The sequence below is a fragment of the Ursus arctos genome, chromosome X, assembly GCF_023065955.2.
Source record: "Ursus arctos isolate Adak ecotype North America chromosome X, UrsArc2.0, whole genome shotgun sequence".
NCBI lineage: Eukaryota > Metazoa > Chordata > Mammalia > Carnivora > Ursidae > Ursus > Ursus arctos.
This window is the reverse complement of record NC_079873.1, coordinates 30,268,796-30,286,674: the sequence shown is the minus strand read 5'-3', so window position 1 is coordinate 30,286,674 and position 17,879 is coordinate 30,268,796. Positions and strand designations below refer to the sequence as shown.

Genomic DNA, 17,879 nt, shown 5'->3' with positions numbered 1-17,879 from the left:
CTTTGGAGAAATAGTACAGGGGTTAAGTCCTGGACCCATTACCTACTAGCTGGTAGAGAAATTATCCAAACTCACTGAACTCAAATTTTATACTGTTTAAATTGGAGATAATAATGCCTATAACAGCTTTGAAGATAGATGTCAAACATTCATCACACATGTTTAGACAAAAACAAATTTACACATAATTTCTCAATTATGTATTTTAGTTATTAGAAGGGCACATACTGCAAATTGGCCTTGTAAGCAGAGATTCACATTTTAAAAGATAAGTCCAGAAAGCTATTGTTCCTATATATTTCTCTGTTCTTTAAATAATACAGTACAATCTCTATTTCTGATAACTTCCCACACTGAGTTATAATGCATGCTAATTTTTAAATGGAGTAAAAAAAAAAAATATCCAACCAATTCTTGCTGTCTATAGTGTATCAATTATCTAATACTATATTATATTATCTATTTGTTTGCTAGCAATCAGAGTCAAAATGTATCACTAACTTAGACTGACAAATAAAAAGTGCCAAGGAGCCATTTTGAATGGCAGTTCTCCAGTTCGGTAGCTAATAGGTCTGTATTGCATATTATAGGACAAAGTACACTGACTTAGATAAGGGGCTGACTACCATTGCTCAAATTCTGGCTCTGCCTCTTACTGTGTGACCTTATGGAAGCTACTTGACTTGTCTGTTTCTCATGTTCGTCATTAGTATTGTATATAATAAAGCAGTATATACTGAAGGTACCAATAAAGCAAACAAATATTTCATGGAAAAAATACCTGAAAATATTTCTATAAAAAATTATGAAAAAGATAAATGATCTAAACAGAATTAAGGCATAATCAAACAACAACTAAAAAAAGGGGAAAGAGCAACAAGTTGAATACAAATAGAAACAATAAATAATATAAACAGAAACAGAGGGCCCCCACATATTATAGTTTTAAGACACAGATTTTAAAGTAATTATATGCCCTATGATTAAAATTGAGAATTTTGTCATAGAACTATAAATTATATAAAAATATAACTAAATGGGGGGGGGCCCTGGGTGGCTCAGTCAGTTAAATACCCTATTCTTGATTTTGGTTCAGGTCACGATCTCAAGGTCATGAAATCGAGTTCTGCATTGGGCTCTGTGCTCAGCACGGAATCTGCCTGAGATTCTCTCTCTCCCTCTGCCTCTGCCCCTACCCCAGCTTGCTCTCTCTCTCTCTCTCAATAAATAAAATCTTTAAAATATATGTATATAACTAAATGGAAAACTGAGAAATAAACAAATCCAATAAGCAAAACCAAAAGAGCAACAGATGAAGTTAACAGCAGACTAAATCAAGTGAAGAAAGAATTAATGCAATGGAATATAGGCCATAAGAAAGTATCTATACTACAACCTAGAGTAACAAAAGGATGGAAAAATACAGAAGAGTGAGCAAAGGAGAGGCCTAAGAGATTACGGTAGTCACATAATGGAAAGGATATAGGCTGAGAACTTTCCAAAACTGACAATAAAAAATCAAACCACAGATGAAAGAATCACTATGAATCCCAGTAAGAATCACTACAAAGAACAGGCTCTTGATATGATACATTTCCAAATGACCAAGAACATGTAAAAATTTTCTTAATAGCAAGAGGAGTAACATGTAAGAGTAAGAAATCAGAAAGGATTTCTGATATTGAAAAGATGGACAATATTAACTGTTTCTTAGAATGCAGAGCAACTGGAACTTTCATATATGACCTGTGGGAGAGGAAATTGGCACAATCACCTTAGAAAATTGTCTAGAAGTAATTTCCAAAGGTGTTCATATTTCTATCTTATGATCTGGCAATTTTACTCTTAACATATATGCCTTACAGAAATATGTACCAAAAGACATATATTAAAATTTCCGTAGTAGCGTTATTCACAATAGAAAAATCTACAAGCCAGTGAAATGTCTATGAACAGAATGGTTAAATAATAGAATATTCATACAATGGCCTAGTGTGCAGCATTACTAATAATCAACTCTGAAATGCAAAAATGAATCACATGAACATAATATTGAGCAAAAAACATCCAGACGTTACAAAAAAAATGCAAAGTGTATGATTCCTCCTACATAAAGTTCAAAAATAGAAACAACTCATCTTTGGTGTTAGAATTCAGGATAATGGTGACCTCTCTGGGAGATGGAAAGGGAATTAGAAGGGGCAGGGATTCCGAGATGTTAGCAATGCTCTATTTCTTGGTCTAGTGGTAGCTACACACATATTCACATAGTTATAATTCTGTTTATAAGTTACATGGTGATAAATATGATTAAAATTCAAGAAAACAGTAAACTCTGGAGTTTACAGATCTATGCTTGCATAATAAAACTTAAAAAAAAACAACAACTAAGGAAATGATTACCATAAAAGTCACGCTAGTAATTTCCTTTCAATTATAGAGATCTGGTAGATTATGTGGGTCATAAGAGGCCTCTGAGGTGCTGTTAAAGTGACACCTGCATAGGGGTTTGCTCTAGGAGTAAGATGAGGGTTTGCACTTGGTTTGTGACCTTTCTCTATGTGTGTTATATTTCATGATTTAAAAAGTCAAAAGGAGGGGTGCCTGTGTGGCTCAGTATGTTAAGCGTCTGCCTTCAGCTCAGGTTGTGATCCCAGGGTCCTCAGATCAGATGGAACCCTGCATTGGGCTCCCTGTTTGCAGGGAGCCTGCTTCACCCTCTCCGACCCACTCATGCTCTTTCGTTACCTCCTTCTCTCTCTCAAATAAATAAAATATTTTTAAAAAGGGGGGGGTGCCTGGTTGGCTCAGTCGTTAAGCGTCTGCCTTCGGCTGAGGGCGTGATCCCAGAGTCCTGGGATTGAGCCCCGCATCGGGTTCCCTGCTCTACTGGGAGCCTGCTTCTTCGTCTCCCACTCCCCCTGCTTGTGTTCCCTCTCTCACTGGCTGTCTCTCTCCCTCAAATAAATAAAATAAAATAAAACAATCTTTAATAAAAAATAAAATTAAAAAAAAAGTCATGAGGAAACAGCTTGGGTCTTCAAAGTTCCTCTAGCACCCAAAGACTGACTGAAATTAGCTAGTGAAAATTATTGTTCAGAAAATTGTTAAAGGAAAAGGTGATGCTGTTAGTGAATAACTGGACTGCCCATTGGGAGCACAAATTATGATGTATAAACTACAATCTTTTCTTTAATAACTATATGTATGCATACCCCACAAATGTGGACTTTATGTTACTTAAAAGCTTGATAATTGCTAACAATATTCCTTCTCCTTTTGGTTATATGTTAAGATATTAAAAGATTTTAAGTTTCTTATTCGAGAGTCCTCCTACTTTGGAGATTGAAAATATTCACAAGCAAAAGGCTTGGTGTACTTCTGTTGTGATCTATCTTTCCAGGTAAAGAAACCACCTACCACTTAGCACTTATGACCAGCAAGCAAGTAGTAAAATGGTTAAAGAAGGAAACTATCTCGAAAAGAATATTAAATGATTCATTATTCTTACAGCAAAGTGGAGAAAAGAATTCAAGGAAGCCAACTCTAATCAGTTATTTAACCATTTTCATTTTAACACTTTCAGTCTAAAGACACAGTTTTGTGATTTTGTTGGATATGGCTGGCAGAAAGAAGAGGCAGGCTGCTCAGAAATGGAGGAGAAACTTTATATTATTAAATTTATCAGTGATCTTGCCAGCAGTTCAAAATGGCAAAGAAAAAGCATACCACCCCCCCCACACACACACACTTTTTAGAAAATGTCAAAACTTCCTACATCAAACTGGGGAAAAAATCCTGTGCAAGGGAAGGAGAAATATTGTTAATGAAATATCATTTGGTAAGTGCTTGGAAAAGATGGGCTTTAAATTTACCTTCCACTGTCAAATAGAAGAGTTGGTGAATACAGTGAATGAAATCAGAAATAGAGAACACTACTAGCATAATCCTAGTTAAATTTAATATTAACAGCTACTATTTATTGAATGGTTACTAGGTTCTATGTTCTGCTCTAATAAAGGTATTACCTCTTCTAAATATCACAACAACCCTATAAGGTAGGTATTATCATTACCTCCTTTTTACAAATGAGGAAACAGAAGCATGGAGAAAATATTTTATTTTGCATGCTGTCATTACGATTGGTAGAACATTCCACTGATTAATTTGATTTCCCGTGAGATTCTATATACTTACACTACATGCAAACTTCTGGGATAAAATGTAGCTTCGAAACAATTTGAACTCTTTCCCATAAGCTTCCTGACTGGCATTCCAGCATGTGCTCTTGGTGTGTGGCAGCTGGAAGGAAGTACATGTTGGAGTGGAAGTTTGGACTAGCACTGATAAGTACTGCAATCACTTCTGCCAGATGCAGTGGAATTGCCACTAGGATTTAAATGTTTCTGTGATCAGCTGCTTAGAGATTTTCCCAGTAGTGTTTGGAAAAAATGTTAATTCCCAAAATTCATCCAACTTGAAGTGAGTGGACTACAGTATTTAGCACATTTCCTCTGATGATTTCTGAAAATATATTGTGTTCTCTTGTATTTTACAATAGCTATTTCCATCTTTTGGTGATTTGGGGAAGGGCTAAAAATAAATAATATTTAGGGGCATCTAAGAATTGAAAAAAGACCACTAATCAATAAAGGTAATCTCCTCAAATAATTGGTTTCTGCTATTCCACCTGAATATCTCTCAAATCACCAAATGCAATGGGCCATATTGCCTGTCTCCTGCAAATTGGTGTTGGTAAAGAGTGAAATTACCTGAGATAACACACCAATAAAGCAGCATTTGTGACAACCTGTATCTTCAGGTTCAAGAAAGGTGATACATAAATATGTCAAAAAGTGTTCGATAATGTTAAAAGGAAAACAAAAAGTTTTTGATATCCATACCATAATTTACAATGATTTCTAGTCTTCCAGGTTATATGTCCTGTAGCAGATGACTCTCCAGTGGGGGGTTACTGCATATAAGGCCAGGCAATTCCAATTTCCCTGTTAATATGGCTGACTTCACTAGAATTCACGGCATGCCCAGGACTTTGAGCTTCACTTGATCTGAAATCCTAGACTTACTCAGCCTATCAACATTAGGATTACATAACTCTCCTCAGTTCTAGACTACTGTATTCTTAATCTTCTTGAGCTGATATACCTAACCATAGGTATCTATAGTGCCCAGTCTAAAGCCAAAGACAAAAATGCCAAATGGTGGAGCTCATGTCTTTCAACTGTTAAGGTCTCCTAAATCTTAATCTGATCCTGTAATAATTGGAAAGTGGCATGATCCTTAAAAGTACTAGCTCTGGGGTAGAATGCTTGGGTTCAAATCCTAGCTCTGCTATTTATCAGCTGAGTGACCTTGGGAAAGTTACTAATTCTCTCTGCCTCAGTTTCTCATCAGTAAAATGGGCATAATAATAGTACCTACCTCACAGCATCATTATAAAGAATAAGTGAATTAATATCCACAAAGCACATATAATTATGGTTGTTCAAAATAACAGTCCAATACATATTAACCATTATCATTAATAAAATACCATCACAAAATTATTTTTAAAGGAACAAGGTAAGAGACATATCGCCAAGCAAGTTCAGTAGGGCATGGATTGCTAGACCACAAAAATGAAAGCAATAACAGAAATGATAGGTCGTTAAGCTAGCATAAACGGAACAGTAAAACTGTAGAAAACTATGAGAAGGAAGATCAACTCTCTTTTCAAAATGATAAAATTAACATGTGTGCTTACCTTCTCTCCCTCTCAAAATATTCCTGAAATGTCAGAAAGACTAGAGACCGGTAACAACACTAAAATTGGCAAAAGAACCATTAGCATACCAAAAACTCTGAAGAAAATCTATAAAACAAAGAATGGATGGGATTGTATTGAGGAATAAATTTAAATGATGGATTGCATAGCAGTAGGCTATACGGGAAAAGGAAACCATTTTTCCAAAAGGAACGTAAGAGAGTCACCAAGATTACAGCTGGCAGATACAGAGGAAGGAAGTGACCTTCAGCACAGTAATCATGATGATTAAACCAAGTACTATATTTGGAAGAGATATTTGAGAAGGCATGCATCCAAAACCCCAAAACAGGATGCTATTATGAAAGAAACAGATGAAAGGAAGGAAGGAAGGAAGGAAGGAAGGAAGGAAGGAAGGATAACACAGAGTTCCTGAAAAATAAAACTATAAACACCAATTTAAACATTTTATAGAAGATTGGAAGAGCAAGTGAAGAAGACCTACACACACAAGGGGTGCCTGGGACACTCAGTCAGTTAAACGTCCGACTGTGGGTTTTGGCTCAGGTCACGCTCTCAGGGTCGTGGGATTGAGCCCAGCTCAGGCTCCGTGCTCAGCAGGGAGTCTGCTTGAGCTTCTCTCTCTCCTTCTCCCCCTGCTCTTCTCCCCGCTTGTGCACACTAGTGCTCTCTCTCTCTCTCTCAAATAAATAAATAAAACATTTTTAAAAAAGATCTACAAACATAAGAGAGCAAAGACAGAAAAAGATGAAAATCATAGAACAAAACTGAAAGTGGTATAAAGGATCAGTCATGTAGATGTACCATCATTCTAAAAGGAGATAAAGAGACAGAGGGAGAATAGACAAAAATAGAGAAAAGAGAGGGCAGGAAAGGGGGGGGGGAGAATAGCTGAAAGATGAGTTTTCTAAGCAAATGGGCCTAATGAATACCAAGTAGATTGAATGATATAAAATATTCCCACACTCAGATTTTATTTCATAAATTGCAGATTAGCAAAGAAATGGGAACCATAAAATAATTCTCAAAGAATGAACACGGTACTCACAAAATATAAAATTAGACTTCTCATGAGAAAAACTGAGTGAGCCCAGATGACGGGGTAATGTAGGAAACATTGGAGGTGGGTGGTTCAAAGACTGGCAACATTATCTTACCTTGAAAGTATCCTCTTAGCCTGAGAGTCCATGATTCAAATATTCCAAACAAAGAATTAGCAGTGAATAACACTGCTACTTGGTCAAAGTTCTTATTATTTAGAGATATTTGGCATGGGTCAGCTTCCTTACTAGGGTTAGAGAGGTCCCCATATTCCTCTAGAATTGTCTTTCCCCAAGCAGTACCCAATGACATGACTGGGTACCGACCTATCAAAATAGCAAGGTACTCAACTCTGTCAGTTAACAACCAGAACAGCAATGTAACTCATTAGTAGGGATATAAAATAGAAAACTTATTAGAAAATCACCCAAAAATAAAATAGATTTTTAAAAGCTTGTATTATTTGATCCAGTGATCTCACTCTGAAATCCTTCCTACATAACATCCAGAAGTAACTGCTACTAATTACAAACAGATATACTGAATCTCGGCATCTTTTACATTAGGAAAACATAAAACAAAATAACATAAGTAAATGCCCCCCAAATTAATACAAATGTGCAAGTATATAAAGATTCCTAAGTCCAATAACATGCAAAAAATTAGCAATCATTACAGTAAAAATATACAGAAAATAAAAATTAATATCACAAGCTCTATAAAGAATTCTCAAAAATGAGAATGCTTAATAGCAAAAATTCTGGGATGCATCCAACATGAAGTAAAGACATAAATGTATAGACCTAAAAATAATTAAGCATACAAGTCAAGTTTAAAGAAGTGAATTATAAAGAAAAAATCAGCATTAAATGATTTAGAAAACATAGAAATGGATAAATTATTTCAAAACTTTATTCATCATAGGAGACATAAAAGTGTAATATGTATAATAAAAATTAAATAAAAATTATAAATGAGAAAGAGACTATGAACATATAAACAATAATACTAGTAGTCACTACCATCAGATAATGAATTTTAAATGTTTGATCAATGATCTCCCCTAAAATGAAAGCAAATCATTAAAATTTACTCAAAATAGATTCAATTTTCAGTAGAACAAACAGCAAAGCAGAAAACTGAAAAGTTATTAGCAGAATAACTTCTCTAAAAAATTCCCTGGAGTCAGATGATTTTACGATCAAGCTTGTAAATTTTCAGTGTATCCGCTGTACTAATTTTCCTCCAGCATAGGTAAAGATGAAATATTAGCTAATTCATTCTATGAGGCTGATATTGTCCCATTAATTTAAAAAACTGAAAAAGGTAACTTATAGGAAAGCTATAGACTTAGCATAACCTAACTCACTCCTAAATATAGATGCAAAAATGCTACTATAGCTCTTCTAGCTACAGAGATCAAGTACTTGCCCCTATGATGCCAGCAAATCACCCCAAGCTCTGAGAAAGGAGATAAGAATTGTGAGAATCGGGGCGCCTGGGTGGCGCAGTCGTTAAGCGTCTGCCTTCGGCTCAGGGCGTGATTCCGGCATTATGGGATCGAGCCCCACATCAGGCTCCTCCGCTATGAGCCTGCTTCTTCCTCTCCCACTCCCCCTGCTCGTATTCCCTCTCTCGCTGGCTGTCTCTGTCAACTAAATAAATAAAATTAAAAAAAAAAAAAAAAAAAGAATTGTGAGAACCACTACAGTAGTAACGTTAACCAAGGGAGGTGCCTAAATTTCAATTTCAATTAATAACAGAATTAAGTGACTTAATATAAACCAATGCAGTTTATCTACTTTAGATATGCTGAGTAATAAAAAGCCCATGAAAGAGGGAATTGAATGGACTGTCTACCTGACCATACTCTAGATCGAGGGCTGATATTGCCTTTTTATATACACGTGGAGTTTTCAAAGTCTTCAGATTTAAAATGGCTTTTCTTACCCATAGTAAACTCCTTGTCATCTGACAGATGAGGAAAGTGAGGTTCAGAGATTTTCAATACTGACCTCAAATCATACGATGTTTAGAAGATATAAAAAAAAGTATACCTATACCAGGGGAGCCTCTGTGGTTCAGTCAGTTAAGCTCTTGGTTTCGGCTCAGGTCATGATCTCAGGGTCCTCATCTCATGCCCCGTGTGGAGCTTCACGTGGTGCCCCGAGTGCGGCTCCACGCTCAGCGTGGTCTGTTGGAGATCCTCTCCCTCTACCCTTTCCCCAACATGTGCACGCACGTGCACATGCACGCACTCTAATAAATAAATCTTCATTAAAAAAAAGTATAACTATACCAAAGCATTTATATGTGTGTCCTTTTGCTTTTCTTAGTAGCCTCCTCCTAATTTACCAGTCTAGAATAAATCATTTAATATTGTGTTTCACGTAAAACCGCCCCAATAAGTAGACTATATTTTATTATATGATACAAAGCAAATTTTAGAGAAACACATAGCTGTTACCTTCTTATTGTTTCTGGAATAGAAAGAGAATGGGGTCCTTCAGGCCAGCCGAAGAGACTGAACCACGTCTGAGCAGCATTTACAACCTTCTCAAAGAAGACATATGCCTTTGTTCCTTCTTCAGGAGAAAACCATTGCTCATTTTTCTCCTCCTTCTCCATAGATCTATCATTGTTTTTCTTTGACGTTTTACTTTTGTCTGAGTTCAACCTTTCATGTATTATTTCAATTCCTAAAATTCATATTTGTTTGTCAAAAAGGGTTACATCACCATAGAGTAAAATATTCTGTCAGCTACTGCTATTTGTATGCAGACAAATAAAGCAAATTTTACAAATCATGCTATGTTAACAAAGAAATTCTGAGTCAATTTACTGTATCTTGAAAACAAGAAAACAGATTTATTTTCAAATACCTAACAGAAATACTTTAAAAATGGTTGAATCTCAATAATGAAAACCATTACATTTTCTTCTTGCCATAATGGTATGTGAAAACATTCCCCAAAATGGAATGTTTCATTTTCAATTACACATGTAAAATATTTTGACCATTTTCAGTTCTACTTAATGGACAGATTTAAACCTTAGATGGAAAACATATAGAAACAAAGTATTGGTTTCGTATTCAAAATGACTTTTTATCTAAGTGAAGCACTTTAATAAAACAAAACATTTCGAAGTAGAGATATATTCAAGGATACAAAATGATTTTGTACTTTTTTCACAAATATCTATGTAATGGCACGAGCTCACAGCCATTTAAAAACCTCACAATATTTAATTTGGTTTGGTAATTCAATAAATAGGCAAATTTTCAAAATTACCCATATCCAGAAAAAGGAATATTTGAATAGTTAATTACAAATGATAATACCAAATTCATATGTCATATCTTTATCTATTTATCTGTGCTCATCTCTTACTAAGATAGGTAATACTGGATCCAGCTAAATAATTGGCAGACAAACCCATAGTCTGGCAGTTCTCAGACTGTACAGAGGGTACCCGGGATGTCGTGTCAAATTTAGAGGGGCTCTACAGGATATTGAACATTTTTGTTAAATATCACTACTGCATATGTTGGATATAACATGAATGACTACTCTCAGGTTTTTCAACCAAAACATTTAATAAAGTGAATTGCCTGGCATATCTTTTGACTTAGGGGAAAAGTACTGAGATACTAAGTACACTGTGAACAAAAAACATGAGAGAATCTCTGCTCCACATCATTGGAGAGAGCTCCCAAAGCAGATGACCTACTTAAAACTAATGAAAAATTCACGTTTTTCTTAATGGATTTCTTCTTACCTGAAAAAGCCTATATTTTCAATTCAATAATATTAAACAGATCATGTTATGAACTGGGTTTGCTGACAACATATATTTGCCACATACCAACAAACAATCTTCTCTCTGCAGGCTCAGCATCATTAAATTTAGTAGGAGCAGGAGAGGATAAACCAGCTTCTTGGCAGGGAAGCAAAACATTATCTCTATTCTTCACAGAACTGTCACCCTTATCTACAAAAGATACATTGGAGCACAGTAAGTCAACAAGCATTTGTGAATTCACTCTCAAATTACTGAACCTGAATTTCATAATTTTCTATATAATATATATTATACATAATAAATATGTATAAATATACATACAGAGAGGAGAAAAATTTTTTAAAGTCTAAATGTCCATTATACTTAAAATAAGATGTCAAGGAAAAGATTGTAAAAGCTGATATGGTTTTCTGAACTGAATTAATTTTATTTAACAAGGCCATTATTGTGGCATATCAAAGTTTTTGGAGAATGAACAATGCTCAACTTTAGGATAAACAAAGATATGTAAATCATTTTAAATGTTTCTACACCAAAATTTTTGGATTATATATGGTGCTTAAAAATGAATATAAGAAGGGGCGCCTGGGTGGCACAGCGGTTAAGCGTCTGCCTTCGGCTCAGGACATGATCCCAGCGTTGTGGGATCGAGCCCCACATCGGGTTCCTCTGCTATGAGCCTGCTTCTTCCTCTCCCACTCCCCCTGCTTGTGTTCCTTCTCTCGCTGGCTGTCCCTCTCTGTCAAATAAATAAATAAAATCTTAAAAAAAAAAAAAAAAAAAAAGAACACAAAACAGAATTTCCACCCAGGTTCTGTGATACTTCATCCACTGCTCTTTCTATTATGTTGTATTATCTGAAATCTGCCCCCCTCAAGTGTATTAGAAGAATATAAAAATGTAACATCAGGATTGCTCAGAAAATCTTTAAAATTTTGAGAATGTGTATAAAATTTGTAATATGTATGTGCTCAGATGCAACAGTCAGAGAGGTGAGAAGACCCCAGGGAGGTACGGTATGTGGAAGTCCTGAGAGAGTTTGATGACAGAGGTGGGGGGGGGGGTCAACAGTGTAACCCGCTGCTCAGTAGTGGCAGAAGAGCAGTAAAATGGAAGAAAGCTCTGCCTCACCCCTGACGTGTCCTTCCTGTTAAAGGAAGCTATTGCTGCTCTAATTATTTAGTTTCCTTCACTATTTTTCTTCCCCTGTCTGGGAAATCAAATGGTTTACCTGATCGGTAAATCTGCAAAGATTAAATCAGGAATGCAAGGCCTGAATTCACCTTTTTTCTCTTTGGGAACGAGCCTCTCCACTGAGTAGATATAGCCTTTTTCTTCTTTGTTGTAATCCTGCATAGGCCCCCAAAGCAGCTAAGAGGGAGGCATGATTTGAAGGGCAAGAATAAAGCAAGGTTAGCTGATTAAGCAAGGTCGCTGGATGAAGAGATTGAGATGGAGGAATGGCCTACATCAGGAGAGAGTCTTGCCTCTCCTGGCTTTGTGACAGGAGAGAGGATGGGTTCCAATGCATGCTTGGATTTGGAAGTTCAGAGTGTTCCTGCCTGATGGTCTCTATTTCTTCTGAAAAGTAAGAGAAAAGGTCACGCAGAACAGGACTGAATAGATTTCATAGGACTGGTAAACATTTGAAGAAGCAAGTGGAGAACAGGAGAAAACTGGTTACAAAACAGAAAAGATCTCCAATCCAGCCCTGACACTTAAGGCCTTGACAATCTACGCAGATGGAATGTTTTCCCACTCCTTATCCTTTCTCCTCCTCTGAGATTTACTCCATCAACCATTCGCCTCTGTGTCTTGCATTTCAAATTTCTCAGCTTCTTCTGTTGTCTTCAATCTCTCACCATTTCTCCTGCAGCAACTCCCAGCCAGCCTACTGACCACCCTCTTTCCCATTTCAATTCAGCTCTCATCCCAACAATTGTTCCCTTTCTGAATCACTGATACTCAGAAATCACAGAAGGTTCCCACTATTACAGAATAAACGGTACAGCACATCAGACCCCCATGCTTTTGCTATATTGCCCTTTGCCCAGATTATGCTGTTCAAGATCATTTGTCAAACTCTACATAGATGTCATCTCTTTTATAAAGTTATCCCAGACCCCAAAAGTCAGCATTAGCCTCTGCACCACACCCACATATCCAAAACTACAACTGGCTCTTACTTCAATCTTCTTTGTATTTATTTATTTGTGACTTTTACTAGATTTTCAACTTTTGCAATTAAGAGACACTGCCATATTCTATTGTCGAGGCTAAATACAGCTCTTAGAAAAGGCAGGAGTTTAATAAATACCTGGTAATTTTTTTAAAAGATTTTATTTATTTATCTGACAGAGCACATGGGAATACAAGCAGGGGAAGCCAGAGAAAGAGAAGCAGGCTCCCCACTGAGCAGGAAGCCCAATGAGGGGCTCAATCCCAGGACCTGAACAGAAGGCAGACACTTAACGAACTGAGCCACCCAGGCGCCCCACTTCTGTTAATTTTAAAGTCACATTATTTCCAGGTGTCGACCATGGATAACAAGAACGTATACGGTGAGAATAGGCAACAACATTCATATCTAACTTACCATCCTTTAAAATAATTGTTTGCTTATCAAGATGAGTTGCCATATATGGGTAAATAGTAAGTAGACAGTTTTCTGCTGTTGCAGTAACTGGAAGCAAAAACCTAAAAGTGAAAACACTGCATTTCAATAAAATAAAATTGTCAGATGCAGTAAATACAATGAAATATTTTTTAAGTACCCTGGATGGCTTAAATGGTCAAGACATGAATTATTCATCATTTTTCTTTCTACCTGCTTTGTTTTTCTTAACCACCTACTGTAACTATTTTAATGGTTTAAGACTATTTACTTTTAAAGTTTTTACCAGAGATGGTTAATTTCATTGTCAAGCGTGTTCTAGAACACCGCTTATAATTACACAGGTTCACAAACAGATTCGGGAAATTTTAGAACTGAAGGAGCCTCAGAGTTAATTTATTCACCTTCTTCTTTTATAGAATCCCTGACAACGGTATCTAGCCTCAGCTGACACTACTAGGGAGATACTACAAGTGACACTCATGCCTCAGAGACAACCCTTTTCTTGTATAGAGAGCTCTAACTTCAGACATTCTGTTTCAGGGCAACAGAGAACAAAATCGATGATCTGATCCCCATTACATTCTTTCAAACACTTAAAAACAGTCACTGCATCTTCTCCAGGCTTTCTCTTCTTCAAACTGAAAACATTTAGAACACTCAAGGTTTCTTTCAACTACAAGGTCTCCAGAAATTTCACATACAATCTGCCTTCTTCAGATGATCTTTTTTATTTTGTGTCTGTCGTTTAAATGTATCTGAGAACTGAAAGTAATGTTACAAAAGTTACTCAACCGCTAGAGTATTAATCCCTTCCACAGCCTACACACTATTATTTTATAAAATCATTGTGAACTTTCTTATTAATAAGAGCCACAAAACACTCTAAGATTATATTGGGCCTGTCTAATTTACGTGACAACTCTGTCCTTGTCCAACTTTTTTTTTTTTTTAAAGTAGGTGCCACAACTAACATGAGGCTGGAACTCACAACCCCAAGATTAAGAATCATGTGCTCTAGGGATGGAGCCCATCAGGTGCCCCCAACTATTCTTTTAACAGAAGTACTATATTTTATATCTATACCACTGTAATATTGGATTATTTTTTTTTTAAGGATTTTATTTATTTATTCGACAGAGATAGAGACAGCCAGTGAGAGAGGGAACACAGCAGGGGAGTGGGAGAGGAAGAAGCAGGCTCATAGCGGAAGAGCCTGATGTGGGGCTCGATCCCATAACGCCGGGATCACACCCTGAGCCGAAGGCAGACGCTTAACCGCTGTGCCACCCAGGCGCCCCTGTAATATTGGATTATTGGTTTAATTTCTGCATTATAGTGATTATCAAGATAATTTTACTCTTGCATCAGCTATGTATCATATTAGCCCTTCTATGTAGCTTACAGTCACTGAAAAGGTGAAATGACAACATCTGTGTTATAATCCAAGCTGACACAAATAAAATACAGGATAGGATGAGACTCAGAAAAACTTTGTAGCTGAAATATAATGAGCTGTCGGGGATATTAAAATAAACATGTTATATGTAAATGAATTGATTTTCACTTCAGTTCTGCATATTTTCTCATAAGGAATGCATTATGTTTTTCTCTTTACCAGCTGACGTGCATTAAAATATTATGCAAACTACACATATTCAACATTGTCTTGTTTGACCAACCCTAATCATTCTGTCCCATCATTCTAAACACATGTATCAGATTGTCCTAGTCAGGATTAAATTGTATTTCTATATTATAGTTGTTTTTTCTATAGGATGTCCTTTTTAAAATGAAATTTAAAATTCCTTCATAGCATGAATCATTACTTCTACATATTATGTATTTATGCTATATGCAGTGATCACTCCAAATTCCATTAACTGCCCAACTCTGTTTAACTAATATTTTTCAGATTAAATAACATAGTTTATCCGTAGATACTATAATCAATGTTATCTTACAACCAAAAATGCTTTCTGCTTTCACAGGTATTTCAGGAAAGGAAAGACTACTCCAGCAAATGCGGGGGCTGCTCTGCCCTTATGTCCTTATCCCCTAGGATGTAATTTCTTTGTGCTGGGCTCTCGTCCTCCGGGTGGGCATGGTGGGGTAACTGTAACATTCAAGAACCAATGTTGGACTGCTAGAGCTGCTGAAAGCTTCAATTGCCTTAGGAGTTTATGTTCCCCTGGGTAATGCCACAGCCGATGCCTGTGTGGTGCAGGAGTTTAAAAGCCCAGCTTCTCTGCTTCAAATAGGACAGAAACTGCTGGTGTAACTTCATCTCCAGAGGATCCCATGGGATCAAGCTAAGGCTGGGACTCCGACTTAAATTTCATATTATTTGGGATGACTGATTCCATGTTCTGCTTCCTCTACCTTGTTTTTTCCTGGCAGTCCTTCCTTAATAAACCACATATCCATGAATCTTCACCTAAAAGTCAGCTTGTGGACAAGCCCTCCCCAAGACAACAACCAAATGAACCAAATGACACTGCTTAAAGAAGCTATACCACTTGAAACAATTATAAAATGGTACAGAACTAAATAAGGTTGAAATAAAATTCATTTGGAGAAAGAAATGGGGACAAATAATGTAATTTGTCCTCTTATAAAACTAGTTTGTTGCAGATGACAACACTGATTTCGGATACTCCTCAGAGTAAAGAATAACCAACGGATACAAAATTCATTTGACTACATTCTTCTATGGAGCACATGATAGAGAATTTATACAACTTGCACAGCATGGGAATATGGACACTGTATACATTAATATCATTATTAAAAATATATTAAAACAGAAAAGGGACTTGTAGCCAATAATATTAATACTATACATTTTAACAAAAATATTTCTGGGAAAATTGGGCACCTTATCAGAGAATAATGGCATTCTTTATGTATTCTCTATACCAATCCATATAGCCAGGAACCATTAGTGGTAGAGAACTTACTCTAAAAACACTCAAAATTACAGTAACAGTAAAATGACTATAACATTGTACAGTAACAGTGAAATGACTACAACATTATGGATTTCAGTTCCATTTGGAGATTTAAATAGCAATCTTCAGGTACAAGTGATTTAGAAGGGTTCCAACGGGCAAAATTCAGGATGGACATTTCTGGCAACAGAGTTGATATGAGGCAGATGGTGGTGGTTACAGAAATGGGCTTGAACTATTTGTGGCAGCTACTGTGCTGGGCATCTAAAATGCATTATTTTATCTACATAAGTGTTCTCAACAGTCTTTGAGGATACATATTATTAACTTTCTCAGACTTTGGTTACAAGAGCAAGGTCCAGAAAAACTCAACAATTGTTTAAAGTCACACAATTAGGAAATAGAGAGCCCAAATTCACGTTCAATATACCTGAAGCAAAGCTATGCTCTTGGCCACTGCATGAGAATGGGTAGCTTCCAGATCTCTCTTGCAGCACATATGCTCAAAGTTACCAAGTTGCAATAGTGATGGATGTAAGGGCTTATAAACATTTTTTATCAATTAGTTCATTAAACAGCATGCATTTTAATACTTCTAGCTGTTCTAATAATATTAAATTATGTAAGTTCCTATTAGAAGCTGGTTTAAATAAAAACCTTTTTTGGAAGCTACAAATATTCTCCTGGATTGTAAGGGAGAAATATTTTATTTCAGATGCTCTCCTAAGTAAACAATAACCAACACTTATAAAATCGACACAAAAAAATTCTCCCGTTGGACACATGAAAATTCTGACAGAGGTGGAAGGTCTGCAGTTGTGTATGGAAACAAAAGGTACTGCTGTACCCTAAGTGACAATGCAAAATGAAAGGATAATGAACACTCTGGGGGCTCTCCAGAGACCTCCCACCATTTTAGACATGACTGTCATACAAAACTATGAATATTTTAGTATGATAAATCAATCAGTAAATACCACAATATATGGAAAGTCAAATATGGTGTGCAAATTTATTTTTATCCTTTGTCATTTTCAGGTTCACCAGAAATTTCTCATTAATGATTTTTCTTCCTCTACCTCAACATTCTACTTTACATATTTCCAAAATCACAGAGGAATTGAAAGACTAGTAAAATAAACACATATGTACCCTTCACCTGGTTTAGCAATTACTATTTTGCCACATTCATTTCTCTCTCTTCTATTAAAAATTTCTTTCTTTATGTATGCATTTTAAATATTTTTATTTATTTGACAGAGAGAGAGAGACAGCCAGAGAGAGAGAGAGAACACAAGCAGGGGGAATGGGAGAGGAAAAGGCAGGCTCCCAGCAGAGCAGGGAGCCCGATGCGGGGCTCGATCGCAGGACCCTGGGATCATGACCTGAGCCCAAGGCAGACGCTTAACTGAGCCACCCAGGTGCCCCTAAAAATTTATTTTCTTATAATATATGAGTACCCCTAAATTTACCCCTAAATATTCAGCCTGCATACCCTAAGAACATTATTCTATATCATCATAATTGTATCATCACTACCATCAAATTTAACATCAGTACAAGAATATTATCTAGTTTACAGTCCACACTGAAGAGTCCCAGTAAAGTCAAAGTCCAAACTGAGATCACTGACTGAATTTACTTTCTTTAAATCAGGACAATTTCCCAGTCTTGTGTGGTCCTT

General features: G+C 36.3%; 1 protein-coding gene across 1 annotated transcript in view; it reads right to left on the bottom strand.

The window, feature by feature from the left end:
* The window catches only part of CFAP47 (cilia and flagella associated protein 47), a 478,944-nt gene that overhangs the window by 308,815 nt on the left and 152,250 nt on the right, over positions 1 to 17,879 (bottom strand). The window contains exons 27-29 of the mRNA XM_048213784.2: positions 13,227 to 13,327; positions 10,694 to 10,819; positions 9,294 to 9,525 (exon numbers count right to left, since the gene is read on the bottom strand). Of these exons, the coding sequence (XP_048069741.1) occupies positions 9,294 to 9,525; positions 10,694 to 10,819; positions 13,227 to 13,327 (459 nt within the window). The remainder of the gene's footprint in view (positions 1 to 9,293; positions 9,526 to 10,693; positions 10,820 to 13,226; positions 13,328 to 17,879) is intronic.